General features: G+C 47.9%; 1 protein-coding gene across 10 annotated transcripts in view; it reads left to right on the forward strand.

Moving 5' to 3' along the window:
• LOC128888933 (homeotic protein antennapedia-like) overlaps positions 1 to 22,057 on the forward strand; it is a 131,516-nt gene that overhangs the window by 93,496 nt on the left and 15,963 nt on the right. For 7 of the 10 annotated variants that reach the window (XM_054146160.1, XM_054146161.1, XM_054146168.1 and 4 more), the window contains one exon: positions 18,303 to 19,733. In XM_054146160.1, coding sequence (XP_054002135.1) covers positions 18,929 to 19,733 — 805 coding nt within the window. In that variant the 5' untranslated portion in view covers positions 18,303 to 18,928. Of the gene's footprint in view, positions 1 to 17; positions 1,058 to 1,092; positions 1,831 to 2,647; positions 2,743 to 18,302; positions 19,734 to 22,057 lie in introns of those variants that run through there. The other 3 variants (XM_054146164.1, XM_054146159.1, XM_054146162.1) reach the window with 3 other exon arrangements.

The raw sequence follows: 22,057 nt of genomic DNA on the forward strand, positions 1-22,057 counted from the left end.
TAAGCAAGAATTATGATCCATCTACGTCGATGCAAACGCAGAGGGACCAGCGTATGCTTCTCCGGTAGCCGCGGTTTCGAACTTCTTGCATTTACCTGTCCCTCGTCCTGTTACTCTTTGTTTTGTTGACGTCACTGTAGTAGTGCTGTTAACATCCAGAACAGTTTCTCTTTGCTGTTCGAGTTCTATTTTTTTCTTTCAAATCGTGTCCCCCGAAAAGTTACACTGGCATCTTCGAAAGTCCGCCATTCCACCCCCGAAACGCTTCGTGCTAAAGAAGACACCTTCCTCGAAGCGTTTCCACGAAAGCTTTCAAGCCCAGGTCGAATAATATACACGTTGCACGAAGACTCCCAGCCATAAAAAAAAAAAAATTCCCAACGTTCACCCCGTTTCGCATTTCCCGTTTCATTCGGCTTTCTTCGATGTCGGTCCGTAGCGGCCGAGGGTTGCAAGGGGCGACGAACGAGCGAGGGAGAGAAAGGATATCAGGGAGGGGGTGAGCTAGTCGAGGGAAAGCTCGAGCTCAGGGAGGGGGTTCGTGTAGGTAGGGAGGGGTTGGTTTCGTGGGGGGATTCGGGGTGGGGTGCGCTGACAGCTCGACGCTCTCGTCCGCTCCACGCTCGACAGGAGGATACGCTTCTCTGCACACATTCACTCGACACACACATGGTCCGGTGTCTGCACATACACGTACACCGTGCGTCGACGTCCTTTTTTTCCTTCCTCGCGCGTTCGACTCGTCTTCGTCTCCTACACGTGCACGCACACATCATCACGTCACAAGCCACTCTCTCCTTCTCTCTTTCTCTCTCCGTTGGTCTCTCCGCGCGAGTTGGCCGCTCGTGTGCGCGCGTTAGCCGTCACGTTGCGTAGTTTCGTTTCTGTCTGTACTTCTGCCGAGTCAGAAGCTCCGACACGGACGCGGAGTCGCGCTGGCTGCGTCCCTCGCACCGACACCGAGACGCGGTCGTCGCTGATGACAGTTGTGCCACGAACCCAGAGATGGACGAACTTCTCGTCCGGATAACAAATTTCAACTGACGAATAAAAAAAGGTAAAAGAATCTTGCCGCGTTATTCGTAAAAATTGAAATCCGAATCGCAAATTGAAATCGTATTTCGCGCCGAGGGGATAAAAGCTTATCGGTGTAACCATCCGCTGGAATAAGTGAGGATAAATCGGTATATCGAGTTTCTATTCGACGCTCGAATAAAATTCTGTCCATCTCTGCGCGAAGGGAATCGATTTCCTGTCACCGTAGTCATGATCGTGCTCGAGAACCGTTCGTACACCGAAGAACGTCGGACACGTGACGCCGAACGTGACGTTAGCCAGCTCCCACGTGTCGCCGAGTGAGCCGATGGCTCGCGTTCGGTGCCGGACTAATCAAACGTGCGGAATGGTTATTTGACCATCGAATGACAATGAAGTGAGAACATCTACATGGTGGTCGAGGATTATACGCATGTGATACGTGGTTGAAAACTCGAAGGTACTGTTCTGTGTTCGTTTGCGACCGATCTTCCCAATCGAAGACTCAAGGCTGCGTCGAAGATCTCTGATTTTATCGAGGAATATCCGTCGATCGATCGACGAATCGAAGGCAATTGAGCTGGAACCTTGAGCGCCTGCTCTTCGAAGTTTATGATCGACGGTTGGATTGCGTTGAATATTCCTAACATTCCTCGGTAATGAGTGTCGTGTGTCATCCACGGACTAGATGGTCGATTCTTCGACGCTGCTCGAAATGCTCTTCCACTTGTCCTCGGCGTCGGTGATCTCTGCGTGGATCTTGTCGAGGAACGATACTCGAAATTACGGAATAAGGTATGGAGAATTTTACTAGTTTATTTAATGTTTTCGCGACTGGGAAAATTGGAGTCCTGTCGGTGATTCTTTGAACAGGACTCGTGATAGCTCCACAGATTCGATCGCTTACCGTTTACCTCCATTATTAATTAAACGCGCACCGTAACCGAGAGATAATTTATCTTTTGAGAAATAAAATAAAATTCATGGGATGTAGGGTTAACGTGGAGGCATCGATGCGTTATCGGAACGCGTACACGCGACTAATTACCGTGGCCAGGCGCACGCACCGCGAAGAATTCGAATGGGACCGCGAACATTGTTCCGCTCTCGGCGTAAGGTTCATCAGCGCCTGTACCAGTGAAAGCGTGGCGAAATGCTGCGAAGAACATGTTTATGGATCCTAAAAGCCTCTTAACGAGTCCGCGAGTCTAGCTTTATTTCAAATTTTCTAATTCAAATTATAATCGTTTCGGAACAAGTAACGGATCACAGGTCGCTTATCTCTCCTTCGTTATTCGAAATTTGTATCTAGATAAGAGTTTTGCTTATCCCTGACCGACGAGTTTGTTGCGTCTCGGACGTATCGATAGGTGTTGTCCACGTGTACACGTAATTGGCAGCGTGTTTGCACAGTCTGGTTGCTGCAGCGGCACCGCGTCGTCGGTTTTCGCGGTTGACAACGCGCCGCGATAACGCAGCGACTCCGACCTGTCCCGCTGCACGTAATTGCCATCCGCCTCTCTTTCTCTTCTAAGCGATTCCAACGCTGCTGCCTGCTCGTCTGGTTTCGCCGTTAATCGCCATCGATAGCCACCGCGAAGAAAATCGCGTTTCACGCGCGAGCGCGCGCTAGTGATAGTTTGCGACCGTGCCGCGATCCTGGTTGCGCGGGAATCATTCACCAAAGACGCACCATGGCGGCGACAGGTATGTGCGTTTGACGACACGATCGTCGTTTCTATCAGGGAAAAATTCGTCGTCGATGGGAGCTCGAAACTTATAAGGAAGCGTGACGGAGATAGAAATTTTCTACTCTTTAACCTCCTCGAAGACGATTTTTCTTCACGCTTTTCTTATCTCTGTACATCAGAAATAACGTTATCAGTGCAGCCAAACCATACAATTTTTACTCCTCTTGTCGAGGAGTAATTACAATCATAAAAAAACTAAACGTCCACATGTGTGGCCAAGGGGGTGAAGAGGTTAACTTTTCGGTACGCAACGATTTGAACGATTCGAAGCGAGAACGAGAGTAATAAATGTGGTAGTAAAAGACACCTCGAAATCGATCTTAAAATAAGTAGGATACATAAATCATCCCTCGAAGGTAACACCATGTAACGTAAGATAGTAATGGATGGTTATCTGTAAGATAGTAATGGGGTCCATTGCAGGTAAAATCGCAAGAGGATAGGTGGGGTTGTTTATTCGCGCGAGCTTGTGTGGATTTTCGAGTAAAGGGGTCTGTTTCTCAACAGCTGTCGAATCTTTACCATTTCACAAACAGAAAAATTTTCTAAAAATTCTCATATGTAAAACGAAACATTCCAGTTACATTGCGCGGAATCCCTGGTATAGTTTCTTAAGTGTTTAGGCGGTCGCGATGAAACGGTTATCTTCTGGAACCTAGTGGGACGCGAAGACAAATGTCCCGCTAAGCGCGGCGCCCCCGCGTTATCTCGGATTAAAATCTTAAATGCAGGTCAAACAGTACGCCGGTGTTCGGTGGGCCACGTGGCACGAAGGGCTCATTAACGCCCGGTAGCAAAAGGACACGCACCAGCTTGCCTCCTTATACCTGGAACAGATAACAGACTCGTCTTGCATAATCGTTCAGTCCCGGACCCGCCATCCTTTTTCGACTATTTTTAAACCCTCGGGAGCACGCGACATCTTGCTGGCCATATACGCCATTACAAATTGATTTTCCTACGGGAAGATTCTTCTGCGTTTACCTGGAAGAGGGATCCCGGGAACGAAATGAATATAATTAACCCTTTGCACTCGAGGCTTCTCAACAATTAAGATCTACAATTAGATTCTGATATCTACCAGCAACTCGAGAGTATCCGAAAAAATTAATTATTATTGCTGGTAGATTTGCTGATTCAAACATAGCGGTGACTGAAACTCACCTCTCGAGTGCAAAGGGTTGAAAAAAGTGAAGACAGTTTGACAACTTGTAGCTTACGTTCACTGAATAAACGAAATATAAATTTCTATAAGGAAAATGTTAAAGTTGGAAGCTGGTTTTCTAGTGAGAATCGTCTGCGATCAGAGGACGCAGGGAGGAATTCGTTTCGTTATGGTATCGCGACCCTCCATAAATATTTAATGAAGCACCAACCCTTCGATCTGACGAGGGTACGCGGATTAATCCTGCCGAGGATAATCGGCTGGACGGCGTGTTAAGGAACGCGTTTACACGCGATTAACCGACAATCCGCGAGTCCGTTTCCGCCTATCCGACGAATAGCAAACGTTGAACGAATGGAAATGAATTTGGAAAAAGAATGCGACGCTAGGTTTAACATTGCAGCATTGGAGAAAAAAAGTGTCGATGACACCTTGCACATTCTTGCAAAACGATAAGCTATTTCTGCAACACATGGATATATATTGAATTGTAGATTGCAATTGTAGATCTTAATTGTTGATTTGTTGAGTGGAAGAGAATGCGGGTCTGCAACAGTGTCTCGCGGAAAGAACACGTTTCGAACGGCTCGCGCGCAAATATTCCATTCCACCGGGCGCCGTTTCCAACGTGCAAACAGTCCTCCACTAATCGACCAACACAACTTCTCTTTGCACACGCGTGCATGAAACATTACCATCTTAAGTAGATGTATCGCTCGAGTCGCGAAGTTACTCCCCTTCCTCGTAACGCGTGCTTCGACGTCATTGGTCGACTTACGTTCCACGCATTGTTTGCAACAGCTGCTTTGCAGTGCAAACTTTGTCGCAAACTTCATCAATGTTAGAGCGAGCATATTTTCTTTTACTTGTCCATTTTGTAAAAAAGTAAATTCCCCAATCCTGTACTTCTAGAAAACCAAGAAGAACTTGCCAACTTCTTGGAATGGTAACATACACACCAAATATTAAAAACAAACCAATTGCACGTGTACGATTCTATTTAATAGTCCGGTATCAAGTTCAAAAATTAGGGTATTTAAGGGTTACAAAGAATCGAGTATCAATTACAGGAGAAGACGTTACGTTCGCTGTTGGAAAAGTAGGAGCAGCGTCTCTTTAGACACAGCAGCGACGCAACGTTGACCTTTCGCGAGTTACCACTTTGTAGACACTGTCGACCGGAGTTTGAACTTTGCCTCGCCTTCAGGTGGCAACTACTGCGAAACCCGAATTCGAGGGTGATCCGAGACTACTTCGGGGTGAAGACGCTTTGCTGCGCTTCTGATTTAGTGGATTCGTAGCCACGAGGTCGGTGTTGGGGTGTCTGCTAGCTTAGAACAGCTTACATCGGGGATGAGGAATGACGGGGAAGTGCGAAAGTTCTCGCAGGTCTGGATGAATTAAAGATTATCAATCCGATCGCCTAAGATACACTTTCGAAGTAATTTTCGATGTAATCAGCTCGGATCGATTACATTATTCGTAATGTGCGGTGATCCCAGGCTATCCAGTCTTGCACGTACATCCGTTTCGGAATTAAAATCGAGCCGCGCGTATCTCACGCTAGCATATCGAACACGTCTTCACGGTATTTAAACGATGTATCTCCTGGCGATCTAATTATCTTAATTGCCGGAGGTTGCGATCGCCGAAGCATGGATTGAAAGCGTTCCGCCGTGGAAATCGATGGAAAACGAATCGCTGGCCGTGGCGATTTTCACAGAAGGTTTCTCAACGACGCAGTTTCTTTTCTTGGGTTATTTTCTCCGCGATGTCTCGCGCCGGTTCTCCTTGGAATATTTTGTCCCGCCTCGACTTTAAGACGGACAAGTTTTTCTGGAAGTTGTCATATCGCGCGCGATCGCGATCAATAAAACGCACACGCACTCCGGTCGAGGAAAAAACGAGAACCCACGGAACCACCAAACGTGAAAGCGTGATCTACCGAAAGATTCCACGATCGAGGTATTTCGTTTTCTTCGTTCCTCCGAAAACTCTGACAATTCTTTCTTCAACCCTCTGCACTGCTTTGTCGAGTCCCATTCGATATTCTTTCATGCCCAAATCAATAGCGAAGGAAATGGTTTCAAGAGATATCATACGCTTGAAAGTAACAAAATGATAAGCGAATTTGGTTCTTCCTTTATTTATTTAAATTGTCTTACTTCTTAGTTAAAGTCAATTTGAAATAAAACACTTAAAAGCGTTGGAAGCTGCTGATAACGAAATTGAAATACAATTCGGAGTGCAAAGAGTTAACAAGCTGTACTACCTTCCTCCGTCAGAAATTCTAAACTAAGCGTCACCGGTGTCCCAGAAACGACGACCTCTAAAGCCTTGCGAACGCAGAAACCCCTCAATGAGGACAGAGAGTTAGGATAAAAAACGAATGGCATAATAGGAGCCGTGGCCGTGAACAACTCCAATGATATTTTCCACAATGGCATACCGCCGACGGCCGATACCCGTTCGAAGGGCAATAAATATTTCAGCTAACCACCATGTATAAGGCGTGCTTCGCAAAAGCGTTCCATTCATACCGCGGCATAACTTCGCCGCGATGTACCGACTCTTTCCGCCTTCCCTCTCTCGTTTCCACTGCCCCACCACTCGCGTGTCCGCATTGATACATATACCCGGGGCCCCCTTACGGTTTACGAGCTGCTAGCATGATTTATCGCGATCGAGAACGCCGGGAGGATCATTAGAATCGTTCGTACCGCGGTACGTCGAACGGGGATCGGTGATCGCGCGCATTCTACTCTATTGATTCCCTCCGCGGCGACACGGTTTGCTCCGGATCCACGGATTCATTCATCCCTGGCTCCAGGGGGTGGTGGGCTTTTAACGAGCAGTAAATTGTAGCGTCGCCGCGACGAAATCGGGGCCGCGGCGAAGATTTGTTACTGTTTTATTAGGTCGATGCAAAGGGTTTATCGTTTTACCCCTTGCAGATCGCTCGATACCAATTATTCAATCGACTAAAGTGTTTTACTATATTCAAGAATTTTTATTTCGAGTTTTTTATATATTGGCTTGTCTGGAAAGTCCACGCCGATATGCTCGTCATGAAAAAGTAGCAGTATTTCGTTACATAGCGAGTATACTCGTCATGTGTCAAGTTTAGTTAGTTTAGTTTTTCTATTAACTATTAGTGATAAAATTGTTAGCTTAATAAATGAAACCCATGTTTTAATTTTTCTTAAAAATTAGCCCCGACTTTCCGGACAACCCAATATAATACAACCAAATGGTAAATGGTAAGCTGAGATAACGTTCGAATCTTTCCGCGTGAAAGGACTCGCGTCCTCGAGGATTCGCGCAAATCGTATTCGCAACGAAGCCAGCGTGTTTTCCCAGACGTTCCTCGAACATCGGTGGGAGGGTTCTCGGTTATCTCTCACGGTCTTCCGATTTAATTAAGCACGGTCTCTGCACGAGCCAAGAACTTTCGATATTAGGCCCAACCCCGTATCTATCGGGTCGAGCAAGCAAACTCGAACTCCCCCGCACGCACACGCACACGCACACTTAGGTGGCCAGGGTGTATGGGTGATCCCGTTTCCAAAGTCCGAGAGAGCCAGTAGGGTGAAGCCTTTGTTCACGGCGTTGAATCTGCCGGGCTTTCATCCCCCTACCACCCCATTCCGGTAACCCTCCATCGGACGCTGAGCGTCGCGACGCCTCCTCTATCCACTCTCCCTCCTTTCTCTGTTTCTGTCTCTTTCTCCCCTCCCCGTCTCGCCCTTTAGTCCCTTCCCTCGCCTCCTGCGGCTCCGCCGCGGCCTTTGTGCTCTTGTCAACTTGTCAAACTACCCCTACCGTGAGCTTCGCCGAGGCAGCATCCAATACCAACCCCCGAACCAACCGCTCCGCGCCGCTAGCTAGCCGAATCCTCGCTTCTCACCCTGCCACTGGGCTACTCCACCCAATTTCCTCCTTTTCTCCCTTGTCTGCTCCGACGTCGACCGGGCCTCCCTTTCTCTGCAAGCTCGCTCTTTTCTGTCTGTCACGCGATTTCCACCGACAGTCGGGGAACTACCGGAAACGTATTTCCTACGGGAGAGACAGGACCCTAGCAAACGGACAACTGCGTTCGGGGCTGACTCTCGGTTTGATCTTACTTCGATTATCGCCTGGTCCTCCGGGATCTGATACTTCGTTGCCAGTTTGTGGAAGGGCATTGGATCTTGCACCCCTTCCTCGAGCATTCTCTGACCTAAAGCGTCGAGGAATCTATCCTGAGATCTTCTAGTTTCGAGGCCCTTCAGGACCTATAAATACCAGAATTGAAATTACTAAGTCTTTTAATCTATTTATTTTACTATTTATCTATTTAACTTAGTAAGCTAAGAAGATGTAGCCCGATTGTCCAAAGAAGTTCCAAAGAAACTAAATCTAAAGAAATATTCTTGCTGGTAGATTTGCTGCGTGAAACCTGGTGATGACTGAGAGCCACCTCTCGAGTGCAAATGAAACCTCTTTTCACTTGTCGATTCAGTGTAAAAATCGGTGTCCAGTCTACCTGAAATATTCCCGTCGTTAACGAAATATTTCATAGGGGACACTGGTGTTCCCTCTCGATAAACGATATTAATATCTAAAGATAATCAACTTGCCATTTGCTAATTATGTTCGCTAATTGTATAATATTTCCAGCCCGTCCGCGGGTCACACGCGAACCAACGCGTGCGCACACGTACTCACGCTGGGCGACATGTGTAAGAGCTAAACGTTCCCCTCGTACCGGACATTTCCGCGATTATCGCGTCGCGATATCGGGCGGCTCGGCCACGAACCGAGTCTTTCGCTCGCCGCGCGACTTGGCGCACCGAGAAATTTGCACACCTTTGTTTCGCAATCGCCTGCTTTCCGTTTTTTTTTTTCACCTCCGGGCGATATTCCTGGCGTTTTCATCGTTTCACGTATCGCGAGAGAAGAAACGGCTGAAAGGTGAATACAAAGGGGGGGTTCAGAGGGAACCGCGAGCTGCGAGGGTTCGGTGAACCATGATCTTGGAAAGAGATAGTGGGACGATATATTATTTTGCGAGCTGTGCTTAGGGAAAGAAATGAAAAAAATCGCAGAAATTTTCAAATGAGATGAATTAATAACACGTCCAATCAACTCCCGCGGCTGAGGCAGTCGGGTTTTGCCGAGGCTACGCTGCACTCTACCAATTCGCCACACCCCCGACACAGAGCTCCAGCAGTTATCAGCCGAACAGAATTTTTTCACGAGGGTGTCGCGCGTTAATTCGGAAAAAGCGCGTCGTCGTTCCCCCGACGGCGGTGGGCCCCAGTCGCGACATAAATTAACTCCGGGGGTAATTATTTCAAACTCGAGGCGGTCAGGCGGGGCGTGGATAGGGAGGGAGAGGACGGAACTGTTGGAATTTTTGACTCACCTTGTACAAGCTGTCTGTGCCGAGAGCGAAGGAGACATACGGTGAGCGAAACTCTCGAGCCGGGGTGAGCCCGTACAACGTTCCGGCCGAGCGAGCCAGGAGCTTGATTTATAGGGTGGCGTCAAAACTTTCCACTCTCCGGCGTGTCTCGACGGTCTTACAGGCGACCCCTCCTCGTATTCGCGACGAAATAAAGGCTCACCTTCCGTAATTTTAGGACTGCCGTCGGCGTTGCCCGCGAAGACTCGATCTCCTTCGCGTTCGACCCCCATTCCAACCCCCCTGGACCGCTCGTTACTTTCCTGGTCTTCCAGACCAGTGGTGCTAACCCTTTCGAGGAACAGATATTTTTCGGTTAAAACGTGAGCATTTTCGGAGAAACAGAACCCCCATGGAATACACCAAAGCTATAGCGATTTCTAATGAAGGCCCCGAGGGTTGTTAGCAGTCGGGACGAATGAACCTTAAGGTTACGTATAACGAAGGGTACTCTGGTGCTTTAGGTGCGCGTATAGGTCTCGTCTCATCGGTCAACCACACATCCATAAATTATGAATTATCCCGCCACCCTAACCCTTTCAGCTTGTCCCTCCGGAAAGCTACTACCTTGCATCATGAATTCTAATTACCCGTTTTAAATCGCGAGATACGTCGTCGAGGTCTACTTTATGGCAAACCAGAACAGTGCAATGTTTTTTTTTCTAATTCCACCCTATCGTTAATTTCTTTTTTTACAATGCTTGTTCTCTTTCGAGTGCCCAGTCAACGCTCAAAACAGAATCGTTTCAAGATTTGCTAGCCAGATTGGCGTTGGTATGCCAAAACGGTTGCTTTTAATTTGCGACACGGTAAATGTAAATTAGCCCTCGTTCCATAATGAGTTTGACACGCCTGATCCAAACGTGCCTTCGTTAAGAACGAATTCTCGCTTCGCCGCAACAATTCCAGGAGCTCGGAACGAATCCCCGTCGTTGCCTACTTTCCATAGCTCCGTGACACGAGAAATTGCCTTAATTCCTCTATCTTCGCGCGACTTTTAAAGTCCTTTCAGAAAACTTTCATTACTCCTCGATGGCCTGCGAGATAGGGCCCGTCCTCTTTGGACGGTTATTAACGAAGTGGTATCTAGATTCGGTGAAACCTGGTCTACGACTTTTAACCTCGTTGCTCGAGTGAAACTCGACGTTCTCAGGGAATGGCCTGGCCGTGTTTTATATGCACCGGTATGTACGCAATCCTCGCCAGGCTCGAGATCCTATCTGGCCTAGCTTTGTTGCGCGATGAACACGCGCTTCCGCGTGCCTTCTTTGGAACTTTTACGCACCGAATCTGCTGTAAACGGTAACAGTGTTTTTTTTTGTAAGCTCGTTAAAGGTAGAAGAGGCGTACTGGGATACGCGCTAGGAAGTCGAAACTAGATCGATCCTCGTTTTTCAAGGAGCCACCTCGAGTCGTTCGCAGGATTAGTCGACCTTCGTCTAAACGAGACCGTGACCCGGGCCCGAAAGAGAAAGCTGACCGCTCTAAATTTCGACGAAGACTAGATCCTAGACAAAAAAGTTTTTCCGAAAAAATGTGAAAGTTAGGCGGACGCAGCGTGCCGCAATTCCCCGAGGCTTTTCAGCGAATGCTACCGGCGAAAGTAGGCGAGCAGGGGTGGCCTGGAGTCCGGGTGTTAAGTGTGTAGGTGCTGGACGCCCCGCTGCGAGGGAGACGCAAAATTCGAGCAGCTCATTTAGGTCAACGAGCGAATCCTTGGGCGCACCGTGCTTTTCTCTTCGCCAGGTTTCTCTTTCCTCTGTTTACGGTTTCCGTTCCCTTAGTGGATGTGTCCCGAACACACCGAAATCGATCCCGGTCTGCCTTTGGTCTTTGCTTTGACGTTTGATGTTGACTTTTGGCACGCTATAAACTGGCCCACGTGATTCTATTGATTTGCCAGAGCGCTAGAACGAATATACACAGAAGGTAACTAAAATCTTTTGTAATCCCATATAAATCGGCATATTTATTTAGATTCGATGGTGAATGAAAATAAAAATACTAATAGCTTGCAACTCCAAGATCTTCAGAATAATTACAATTTTTTGTATCAAATTCTTCGCAACTACGTAATCTTTTCCCTTCGGTAATTACAATTTACGATTGAATATGGTATTTCATTATCTGATTAGTATAAAGAGTACTCAGCCGTCTTTTACTTTGACGCGTCTTGTTGACGTGATTTCCATGAATTATGCGCGAAAATCCAGTAGACGTATTCATTTGCCTGTCCAAAGCGTCGCTGTCTCGTCGATTACATTAATGTGATTGATCGTGGAAAGAGCATAACTCATTGCATCGAGCCTGATCCATGCTAGCGATAATTTCCACGCTTTAAATGAGATATCAAAAGATTTCAGCGAGTCGTACCTGCCTTCCGAACGCCATACATTACCTGTCGCGAAAAACACGCGATAACTTATGTTTATCTACGAGGTCGACGCTATAGTACCATTTTTATCAATTGTACATTTCACGTGTCGATAATTTCGTTCATCCCTTTTGCCACATAAATACACGAGACATTCCTGCGATAAAAGTCCAAAAACGACGTTTGAATAACGCGGTGAAGAATGTCCCTTAACGGAGTCGAAAAACGGTGAAAAAAGGGTCGACCAGTCGTGGCCGATAAAGGTTTCATTGAAACGAGTATATCCACGGGAACAAAACGTGCTATCGTGCGCGAGTGCCTTCGATTCGCGAACGGAAAACAAAAGGGAAGAGAAAAGCAACACTGAAACCCGTTGAAAAATACGAGCGTTGATAATCTCGAATACAGAATTGAGGGACGACGAAAAGCAAAAGGTAAATATAAAACGGAGGTGGTAACTGACGTCGCGGCCGAAGTAAGTTGAAAACGAACGGGGAAAAAACGTGTGTAGAGGGTAAAAAAACAGGCCGAGAGAATGTAATACATATCGTCGGATAGCAGAACGTTGGTAGGATTTATCTGCGACGTTCATGGCCGACTGTTTCGACCCTCTTCATCCCCCAGGCTGTGACTCCCTTTAACCAGAAATCCTTCGTTCCCAGAGGCCCATGCGCCGCGGCATTCCTGTTTATTAAATACGCCGACGCCGTTCCGAAAGCGGCAACAAATTCTCTTGCACGGTAAAACAATCAGTCACGTTGCGATTTTGAACATATTTTAACAATTTAACTACTGAACCGTTTTGAAAGAGTTCACAACTCGAAATGTTTTTCTTCGAGTTCTTTTCAAGAAAATTCTCCCAAATTGCGTTTAGTCATCGACCTAGTTGTTACAGTTGACTAAAGTCGCACCAAGTCGATTCTTGGAGTAGAATATGACGAGGTCCTCGCTGAACGCATCGCCATCAGCCACCGAAGGCGCGCGTTTCTCAGCCCTGTCCAGTGTCATCTCGCGGTCAGCTGACGCGCGACGATGTTCGCCTCGCGATGGTAGGGGAAATGGAATTACGGATGCGGCGTGCGTGCCTCTCCGCGGAGAGCGGCATAAGCTATCGGGCGGCCGGCTTTTGAGCGGCCTTGCAAACTGGTTTCCTGCAGGCCGACTCGATTATGCTAATCGCATATGCATGTTAGCATTTGGCTGATCCGCTGGTGTGTCGGTTCTCCGTTTACCGGTTTCTCTGGATGCGTCGGTGCACGTGCACGCGTGCAACGTCGTGTGCGCCACCACGACCACCAGGATGAACAGGATATATTGCGTGGAGCGCGATCCTTTTCGATGGAGCAGTCCGTTCGAAACCTTGATCGCGGTCACCCTTTAATGCCGACTCGACCTTCCGCCAGCTGGACACCTTCCACCGTGCGTAACGGTACCCCTCGTTGATTTCCCTCGTCGCTGAGCTCCCGTGCTCCGTTACTCCTCTGATCCTTGTTTTTTCTTCATGGGATGCCATCGAATCCTCCTTGGACGTCTCGCTCCGTGGCTGGAGTAGCTCGAGCGTACCGATTCTCTTGGATAAAAGTGACGAAGCAACGTAAATGTGACGTTCTCGCAAAGTGGTGCAAACGTGTGTATATTTATTTACCGATTACCTGGACGATTCGGCCGAGTCTGGCATGCATCCTGGTTCCTTGAAGTTTCCGACACAGTCCTCGTAACTCCTTGGAGATATACTCGAGCGTTATGAAACTCGATAGCCGTGTTTCGACTACCCGAGTCAGGGAAGTTGATGTTAATTAACGATTCTCCGCGTGACGGTGTCTTGGTGGCTCGAATCCGAGTCAGGCCGGGGTTAATTCGACTCGAGATCGCGTTCCGGGAAAGATTTAGTCTATGTTTACGATGTGCGAAACGTTTTCGCCGATAACATCGTTCAGCATTCCACTCTGTGTGTGTCTTCTTGCGTGTAGCGCGGTTTTGCAGATTTATGGGCTCCATAGAGGTGGCGAGGCATTGCGGCAATGAAGGGATGCAACGATAAGACCGCAGGCGACTCGCAGTTATCTCGTTCCATTTAATCTGAATTCACGGCAATTCGCGAGCCTATTTCGGTCTTGCTTACCACGAATCTTCGAGCCTCCGCTGTACTTGGAAATTGTTTCAACCTAGAATCTCCTTATTCAATTGCCATTTCGAAAGCTAGTAAATCATCGAATTTATTGAACCGATTTCTTTCGATCGTTACGAATTGCACGATTACGTTGGAAGCTAGTAATGAATCCTGGTGTTTTTTGTTCCTTCTTTTTTAACGAACAATTATCGCCATCAACAGCGTCGTTTGGCGTTCACCGAGCGTACGCGTTAAAGAGGATGGTGGCGAGCCTGATTGCAGGCCGTGATAAACGCGCAGCTGAGCGGCCAATTTGCTGTAAATAAAAGCAGTTATTAAGCGGAAAAAAGTCGTATACATGTAATTATTCTGTTTGAATTAACCGAGTAAAATGAGTCGCGGTTTAAGAGACCAACCGAGTATGCTCCAGTCGTTACGAGTCACTCCTCCGAACCGGTCTCGGTGAATATTGGCTGGCTATTACAAGGCGTAGTTTCAATTAGCGGTCTACAATTAATTTAGCTGAATACAACCAGCGATTAACTCCTAATTATTTAGATAGATACGATATCGGCGTGTTTGCGAGAGTCGGTATAAATATTCATCGTCTTGGATGCTTTCAAACTGTACTCGTGTAGTTACCTAAAGTTTACGTCTTCTAATCTCGACGAAACAATGATCAGACGACTTGAAATTTAAAAAATTTTCACCATTCGTCAAAGGCATCTCCGAGTCTAAACCCGCCGGATCAGCGAAAACACATTTTTGAAGGAACAGGAAGTGCACGATCGAGAATTCCTGGCGGTTGCTGTCAGGAAGAGGAATGCGTTCAAGGTCGCAGTTTTCTGCTGACTGCTGAAACCTCGCTACCGTAGGTGGCCCGATCGAGGGTTCCAGTTTTACGAGCTCCTTCAGTTTTACGACTGTTTTACGGCGTGCGAACGGTTGGCACGAGCCGCGGGTCCCGTAACTGTCAAATACCGCCACCATGCATCGCTCGACAATCTTTAGTGGACCAGCTGTCCGCGCGATATCGCGCCGTTTATTTAATCGACCAATTTCGCCTGCTACGTTCGACAATCGTTCGTACCTTCGGGCCTTCGATTACCTACCGCGTGACAACTTTGATGCCCAATTAGCGTTCACTGCCACTTTATCGCAGGAAACCCGAAACACTCATTAAAATAAGCGTATCTCATTCGAGAGCCATTTCAGTTCTTTAGTTCATCTGAAAGTACTATTTAAGTAAATTTGCAATTCTTGTCTGCCTTGGTAGGTTGTCTTAAGGGTGATTTAATTATTTTGGATCCGTTTTCTGTCCAGTTGTTCTTAACTTAACCAGGGTGTCTTCAAGGTGTCTTCCAGGTCTACTTCCTGTTAAATACGATAGGTTTACGTAGTCGATAAGAGACAGTCGTGTGGAATAGATGCAACGACCTCTTCTCCATCCGTTGTTTACGGAAACGGAGCAACAACGTGTACTCCGAGAGCGATAACGGCTACTACGGGAGACAAAGAAATTCCCTGGACGGAGCCATTTTGTTAACTAGAGGCCATCATAGCAGCCTGACGTCACTTCCATATCCAACTATGGCGTCACGTGACGCTCCACCCTGTTTTCAATCACCTTGGCCCAGAACCCACCCAGCTGTCAGACACGCTCCACCCTGTTTTTTCCACTTCTTCCTGCTATCGCCGTCGCCATCTGTTGGAAATAACACGAACTCCTTAGACCTTTAAACGGCTAGTTAGTTTATGCCTTTTCCGGTCGGTGTCACCACCAAACGAAACCCGACGACCTCGTCCTGCGACCTTGATCGGCTTTCGGCCGCAGGAATCGAATCAGGATCGGCTCGAGGTTCGACCCGAGCAACTCGTCGTGCCACGGGACGTTTTCATCGGCAGGAAATTGCTTTCCGTTAAGAGCTGGCCGGCATGTAATTAAATTCTGCTCTCTTCAAAGGGGGAAAAGGCAGAAAAACGGAACGTTTTCGCAGGAAAACAATGAAACACGGACGTATCCGATGATACCGAGGCGTAACGTTTTCCATTAGGAACTGTTTATTACACGGCTCGCGTAACAGCAGTTTTTAACGATACCCTTAGTCCTGATGGGAGGTACTGCATACGCAGCAACACACGTAATCGCGGTACGATATCGTAATTTAATTTGAGGACGAGTGGATCATGCCGAATGGAGCACAGAAATATTTGCACGATTTTGGTGGATACAGGATTGCCTTGTTGCGATTCTACTCTGCTAAATTTATATATTAAATTGAAAATTGCTGATGGAGGTATTGTAGACAGCAGAATGGATATTTACGAGGGTGCAATGCGAGTCAATGTCTTCGAGCTGTCAGCAGTGCATGGTCTGGTAATCGTCGCACGTTGAAAAGTAAACGCGTGAGGCTGGGACGTTCGTTTCTACGCGGTTCCGATGGAAACGAGGCATAAGCCTTTGTATCTCCATCGATGGAGGAAGGAAGTGAATAAATAAGGAGAAACATACGCTTCGAGGGAGCAGGGCTGTTTCGGTAGAAAGAATACGGTGAAGGCGAGCCCCAGTAAAGCGGGAATTGAGTTAAAATCCTGCGAGAGGTAGAATTTATACGCGATCCGGGATAGCGGGGAACAGCGGGAGCGAGGGGAGTACGGAGCGCATGGAATCGCTATCGGCGGCCATTCATCAATCCGGGGAATCAATACGCTGGAATTAATGAAAGCGCCGCGCGAACAGCGAGCTAGCGGCCGGAATGTTAATCGCGATCGTCCCGCGTCCGACCCATTCTCGTGTACAGCGAACTCCCAAGGGCCCCACCTCCGCCCGAACCCTTCAACCTGCCGCCCCCTACCCCACCCCCGCGCGTTCGATCCCTTGTACATCCGCCCCCGCGACCCTACCCACACTCTCCACCATCACCAACACGACCACCGGGCTGCCCACAATACCGTCGCGCCCCGTACATTCTATTCTCTCGTTTCCAAGCCACCTTTTTACCTTTATCGCTGTCGATAGCGTCGGACTCGCTTCGCTTCTCCCTTTTGCAAATTTTCAGAGCCGTGTCTGAAGTCAGTGAATAAATGACAAAGAAGCGATAGCCTAAATCATCGAGTCCCAAAGTTTCCTATGTCGAGACATTTTTGGAAATCGAATAGATACGATTATAATATATGCGCGAGAGTTATAAATCGGTTGAAAATAGTTTCATAGTTTCTAAAAAGGGACTCGAAACTTTGGTCGCAACAGATTCGAATCGTCTCGTGGCCATCGCTACCTATAAGCGAGGAGAAGGAGACGGTTTCACGGCCAATTTACCGAGCAGTATCTCCTCTTCAACTTTCTTCCGTTCCAGCAAGTAGTATGAAACAATCGGTACACAGACTCCCGCCTCTCGGTGGAAGCGCAACGTGAGTCAGATGGCTAACTTTAAGCCGAAGCTGCTGTATGACGCACAGTCGGTATAGAAGGTTTCCGGTAGGGATCGAGAGATCGGGAAGGTTCGGAAGGTTCGACGAGATCCCGCCGATAAAGGACCGACATAATCTTACGGTCGTCCATTTCTCGGAACCCTAATTTACCGCGCCAACTTTGAATCTCTTAACAGCTATTCAACTTATTTTTCGAATCTCAGAAACACTTGAATCCAGGTTTATTTATTTCCTCGAGCAATCCTCTTGCACGTGGTTTCTGACTATACGATACAATTCTATTTATGTGAATGAGGAATCCCAGGAATTAATCGCGAACATCATTATCAAACCACGAACAACAGAATTATTCACCTTGGACATTTGTCCACTTGCGAGTTACATAATTAAATCGTAATTCGCTTTTGTTGCAGTGCGAACTTCATGCGAAATAAAAGATCAATTTTAAGAAGTATTATCGGTAGTACAGTCTGGTCTTTCTTTACATATGTATAATTTTATTTTATGCGGTATTAGAACAAGTAAACCGCGTAAGTCGAGGACTTACCCGCGTGCTTCCAGTTACGGCACTAACGAGGCGCAAGGAGACCCGGCGGCGGGTGCAACAAAAAAATTAGTAGGTCGGGGAGAATCCCGGTGAAGCGTTCAGTAGCCATGCTGCTTAATGGACGGGAATTTTTCCAAATTTAACGATCGTTTAGCCCGCCCACACAGAAGGCCCCGAGCAAGTTAGGCGTCTGGGCGATGGCCGTCACCGTGACGAGCACGTGTGTACCTCGCCTTCTGTCACTCAGAGTCAAACTCCGCTTCATTCGGTTCGTCGGACAAAGATCAGCACGCGGAGCTTTTACTCGTCCCGTCGTCCGCGACGTTGGAACCTATAGTCGTCCTACGGTTGTTGTCTCTCTCATCGCGTAATCGTTGACCCTGATTACCAGTCGATAACGCGCCGGAAATTAATACGAGTCGTTCGTTGTTTCTTGTTGCAGGTGCGGCACAACTTCGTTAGCAGGGTGGACAGAGGAACGGAACGTGTCTGGTGCGGCTTGGCGCTTTGAACGAAGGTACCACACCGAAGAAGACGAAGAACTCTGATTACCATCTTCCCCTCCCCTCGTGTACAAGTTAGCCCCTCCCCCTCCCCCTTACCCCAGATCAAGCCAGCGGTTTGATAACACACGGTTCTGTAGTGCTCCAGTTTCTGGTTTTTCTTTCTCCGTTGGTGAGGTCCAGTGTGATATAACGGGCGAAAAGAAGAGAGAAATATTCGACGATACGCGAGTGATTCGCGACGATGGTGGTGTGATAAAAAAGAAAAAAAGAGTGTGTCGCGCGTGTCGTCCGAGAGTGAGAGAGGTGTCTCGCGAGGAAAGCCAACCGAGAAGAATCGCGACGCGAAGAAGGTGATATTGTATGTATAAATAGCTTAGGTGTATACATATTTAAGGGACGAGTGACAGTGTGTGTCCGTACGCAGAGAGTACAAAAAAAAAAAAGAAACAAAGACAGATACGAGAGGAAGTAGGCGGATACGGATCGTGGACAAAAGACGGAGAGTGAGAGCACGCAAAAAGACCGAGGTGGCATTAGCAGGTGGGACAGGTGGGACAGTAGCATGAGTTCGTACTTCGCGAATTCGTACATCCCGGACCTGCGTAATGGCGGGCTGGAACACCCGCATCAGCATCAGCAGCCCTACGGTGCCGCCGTCCAGGTGCCCCAGCAAACCCAATCGGTTCAGCAGCAGTCTCAGCAACCCGGGGATCCTTGCGACCCCAGTCTCCTACGTCAGGGAGTGCCCGGCCATCACTATGGGGCCGCGGGCAGCCAGCAAGATATGCCTTATCCGAGGTTTCCGCCGTACAATCGGATTGACATGCGGAACGCGAGCTATTATCAGCATCAGCAGGAGCACGGGAACATCGATGGCATGGGTGGTTACAGGTCGACGTCGCCCAGCCCCGCTATGGGCCACATGGGACACACGCCGACCCCGAACGGACATCCGTCCACTCCTATTGTCTACGCGAGTTGCAAGCTTCAAGCGGCTGCGGTCGATCATCAGGGTAGCGTGCTCGATGGACCGGATAGCCCGCCGCTCGTCGAGACTCAGATGCACCACCAGATGCACACCCAGCATCCTCACATGCAGCCCCAGCAACCTCCTCATCAGCAGCAACAGCAGCCCCATCAACATCTCCAAGCGCAGCAGCAGCACATGATGTACCAGCAGCAACAGCAGACGCAGGCGGCGACGCAACAGCCCCAACCCGGCATGCATCCCCAGCAACAGCAACAAGCCCCCCAGCACCAAGGGGTGGTCGCGTCGCCGCTCAGTCAGCAACAACAAGGTGCACCTCAAGGCGCGGCGAGCGCCAACCTACCGAGTCCGCTCTACCCGTGGATGAGAAGTCAATTCGGTAAGCTTTCGTCTCTCTCTCTTTTTTTTTCGGCTATAAAATCAGTATTTCGGTCCCACGAGTAATTCGAGAAGATGGCAGCGAAAGGCCACGCAGAGATTCGCATGAGACTCTAATCGCAAGCAACCGGTTCTCGCTTCTTGTGTAGAATAATTAAGTACAGTATGAAATAGCTCAATCTCTTAATACTCGTGCTAAACGTTATCGACAGTTTACGATGTTTAATGATCCATCGATGAGGACTATTTGCATAATAAACATAAATTAGTTTGATTTATCCGCTCGTAAGAATCGCAGTCGATTTATGCAAAGAGGTGTGATTTATTCGATGTAAGGCATCAATTACGGCGTTTCGCTCCGGATATCTCTTAGCGCGTTCTTCGTTAAGGATATTCTATCACTGCATTGCCGCGTTAAATCAAGCGAACGACACCTCTTAACGCTATTTACATAAATTTAGAAAAGATAGAAAGCCGTAGCTGTACAAACCTGAGGCTACTCGCGAGTTATTCCATTCGCGTCTTCTTTCTACTTCCCCGTGCGACCTCCGAAGCCACGCGGAAGACATCAATTCGCTTTAAAAACAAAATCCTTGTAACCGAAGAGAAAAACAGGGGATTATATATTCGCGGGCACGGAAACGTAATCAGAACACGTGACGCGGTTCTCGAAAATAGGCTCAAGGCTTCTCTCTTGTGCGAGGCAAAAGGTTTCGTAGAAAGCAAGGTTTCTAGAGAGGGCGTCAGGTAGCCGGCTGCTTTCAGATTTATGCAACACGGTAGGTAAAACTAGACCACATTTGTACGGTTCGCAAGCCAAGATTGGCATAATGTCTCCAGTTTCTAGGTATACCGACGTCCCGAGTTATTTATTGCCCTGACCTTTTAGCCCGGTAGTTTCACCACACCGTACACCGTGCTGCCCCCCTGGCCCCTCTCCCTGCTCCCCCCCATAAAAGTTATTTTGCTGGCTGCGTTCGCGTTGGCTCCGCAGCTTGGCAGAGTCTCCGCTCATCCACTTTTATTCCCATGATAACTCGTGGGGTCGCTTGTTTCCGTTGCGTTGAACTAGTTCCTTCGTTTTCACCTTCGCGGATCCAAACGGAGTCGAATCTGTCGAGTAAAAATTATTGGGAGACGATCAACGGCTTTCTCTTTCGTTGTTATTCAAATATTAACGCGTTGGTGCCACGTCATGTCGGCCAGCAATGGGTGACAGGACATTTTGTCAAGGAACTAGAAAAATGAATTCCAAAGGTGAGGCAATAATGAAAATAAATCTGGACAGACGTTACAAAATTCTATAGTGCGACAAATATTAAATTATCTAAACTTCAACTCTCGAGACATAATTTTAACTCTATAACAATTTTCACGAGTTTTAAGTTGGCAGCCAACGTGTCAACCCTTTGCACAAGATGCGATTACATTACATCTATGGGGGGTGGTTTAGCGAAATTACGTTCTAACTTGCTTCAAATAATATTCTCCGATCGAACTCGTTAACTCGGATGAGACGAACGGAGAACCCGAGCGGACCACCTGCTTGCTGATATACGACGGGGTTGTTGCGCGGAAAAGGTTTACCGAAATTTCCTCGGGCCGTCCGTGACTGTAAAGAATCGCAGGGGTAATTCCGGTGTAACGAGTTGGAAATTTATGACGGCAATAACGAAGTGATAATGGCCGTTCCCCCTCGACTCGGAAGTATCTGTCCCGGGGTTAGGTAAGAGCACAGGTTTCAGCACCGCCGCTGTCTTTGCTCTTGTTCCCTTTCACTCTTTCGTGGGTCATTGTTCGCCAAATCCGAAGGAATCCCGCAATCTTGCAAGGTCAGCCAGCGATCGCTTCCTCGATCCGAGTTTGCCTTCTTGCCACCCTTGCTCAGTTGTTCGGTGAACTTTGCGAGGATGAGTCGTCTCTTCGAAACGGATCGAGTGGAAAGTTTTTGATTTTGTTGTTAACTTCGAGAAGCCTGCTGAATTTTCGTGTAAGTTAACAGTATACTTTGCATTATTTTCATTGTAATGTCGGGACAGAGTCGAGGATATAGGAATAAAATAACAAACCGTTGGTAGTGGTGTTTATTGCACGTCAGGATGCAGTACGAAGGATTAAAATTGTACTTGGATAAGTGCATTCAATTTCGATTCGATTATTGTTTAAACATTGGACGGTCTCGAGACCATCTCTCGGCAGGGCTCGGAAGCTGCTACCAGCTCCCCGATTCGCCGATAAAAGGTCCAGTTGACGATGCTGGCTCGTGCTTGCTGCCAGTCAAAGGAAGAAAGAGGATCGAGTGCCTGAACTTGCTCACAGATGTCG

The sequence above is a fragment of the Hylaeus anthracinus genome, unplaced genomic scaffold (genome assembly GCF_026225885.1).
Source record: "Hylaeus anthracinus isolate JK02 unplaced genomic scaffold, UHH_iyHylAnth1.0_haploid 11994, whole genome shotgun sequence".
NCBI classification, from domain to species: domain Eukaryota; kingdom Metazoa; phylum Arthropoda; class Insecta; order Hymenoptera; family Colletidae; genus Hylaeus; species Hylaeus anthracinus.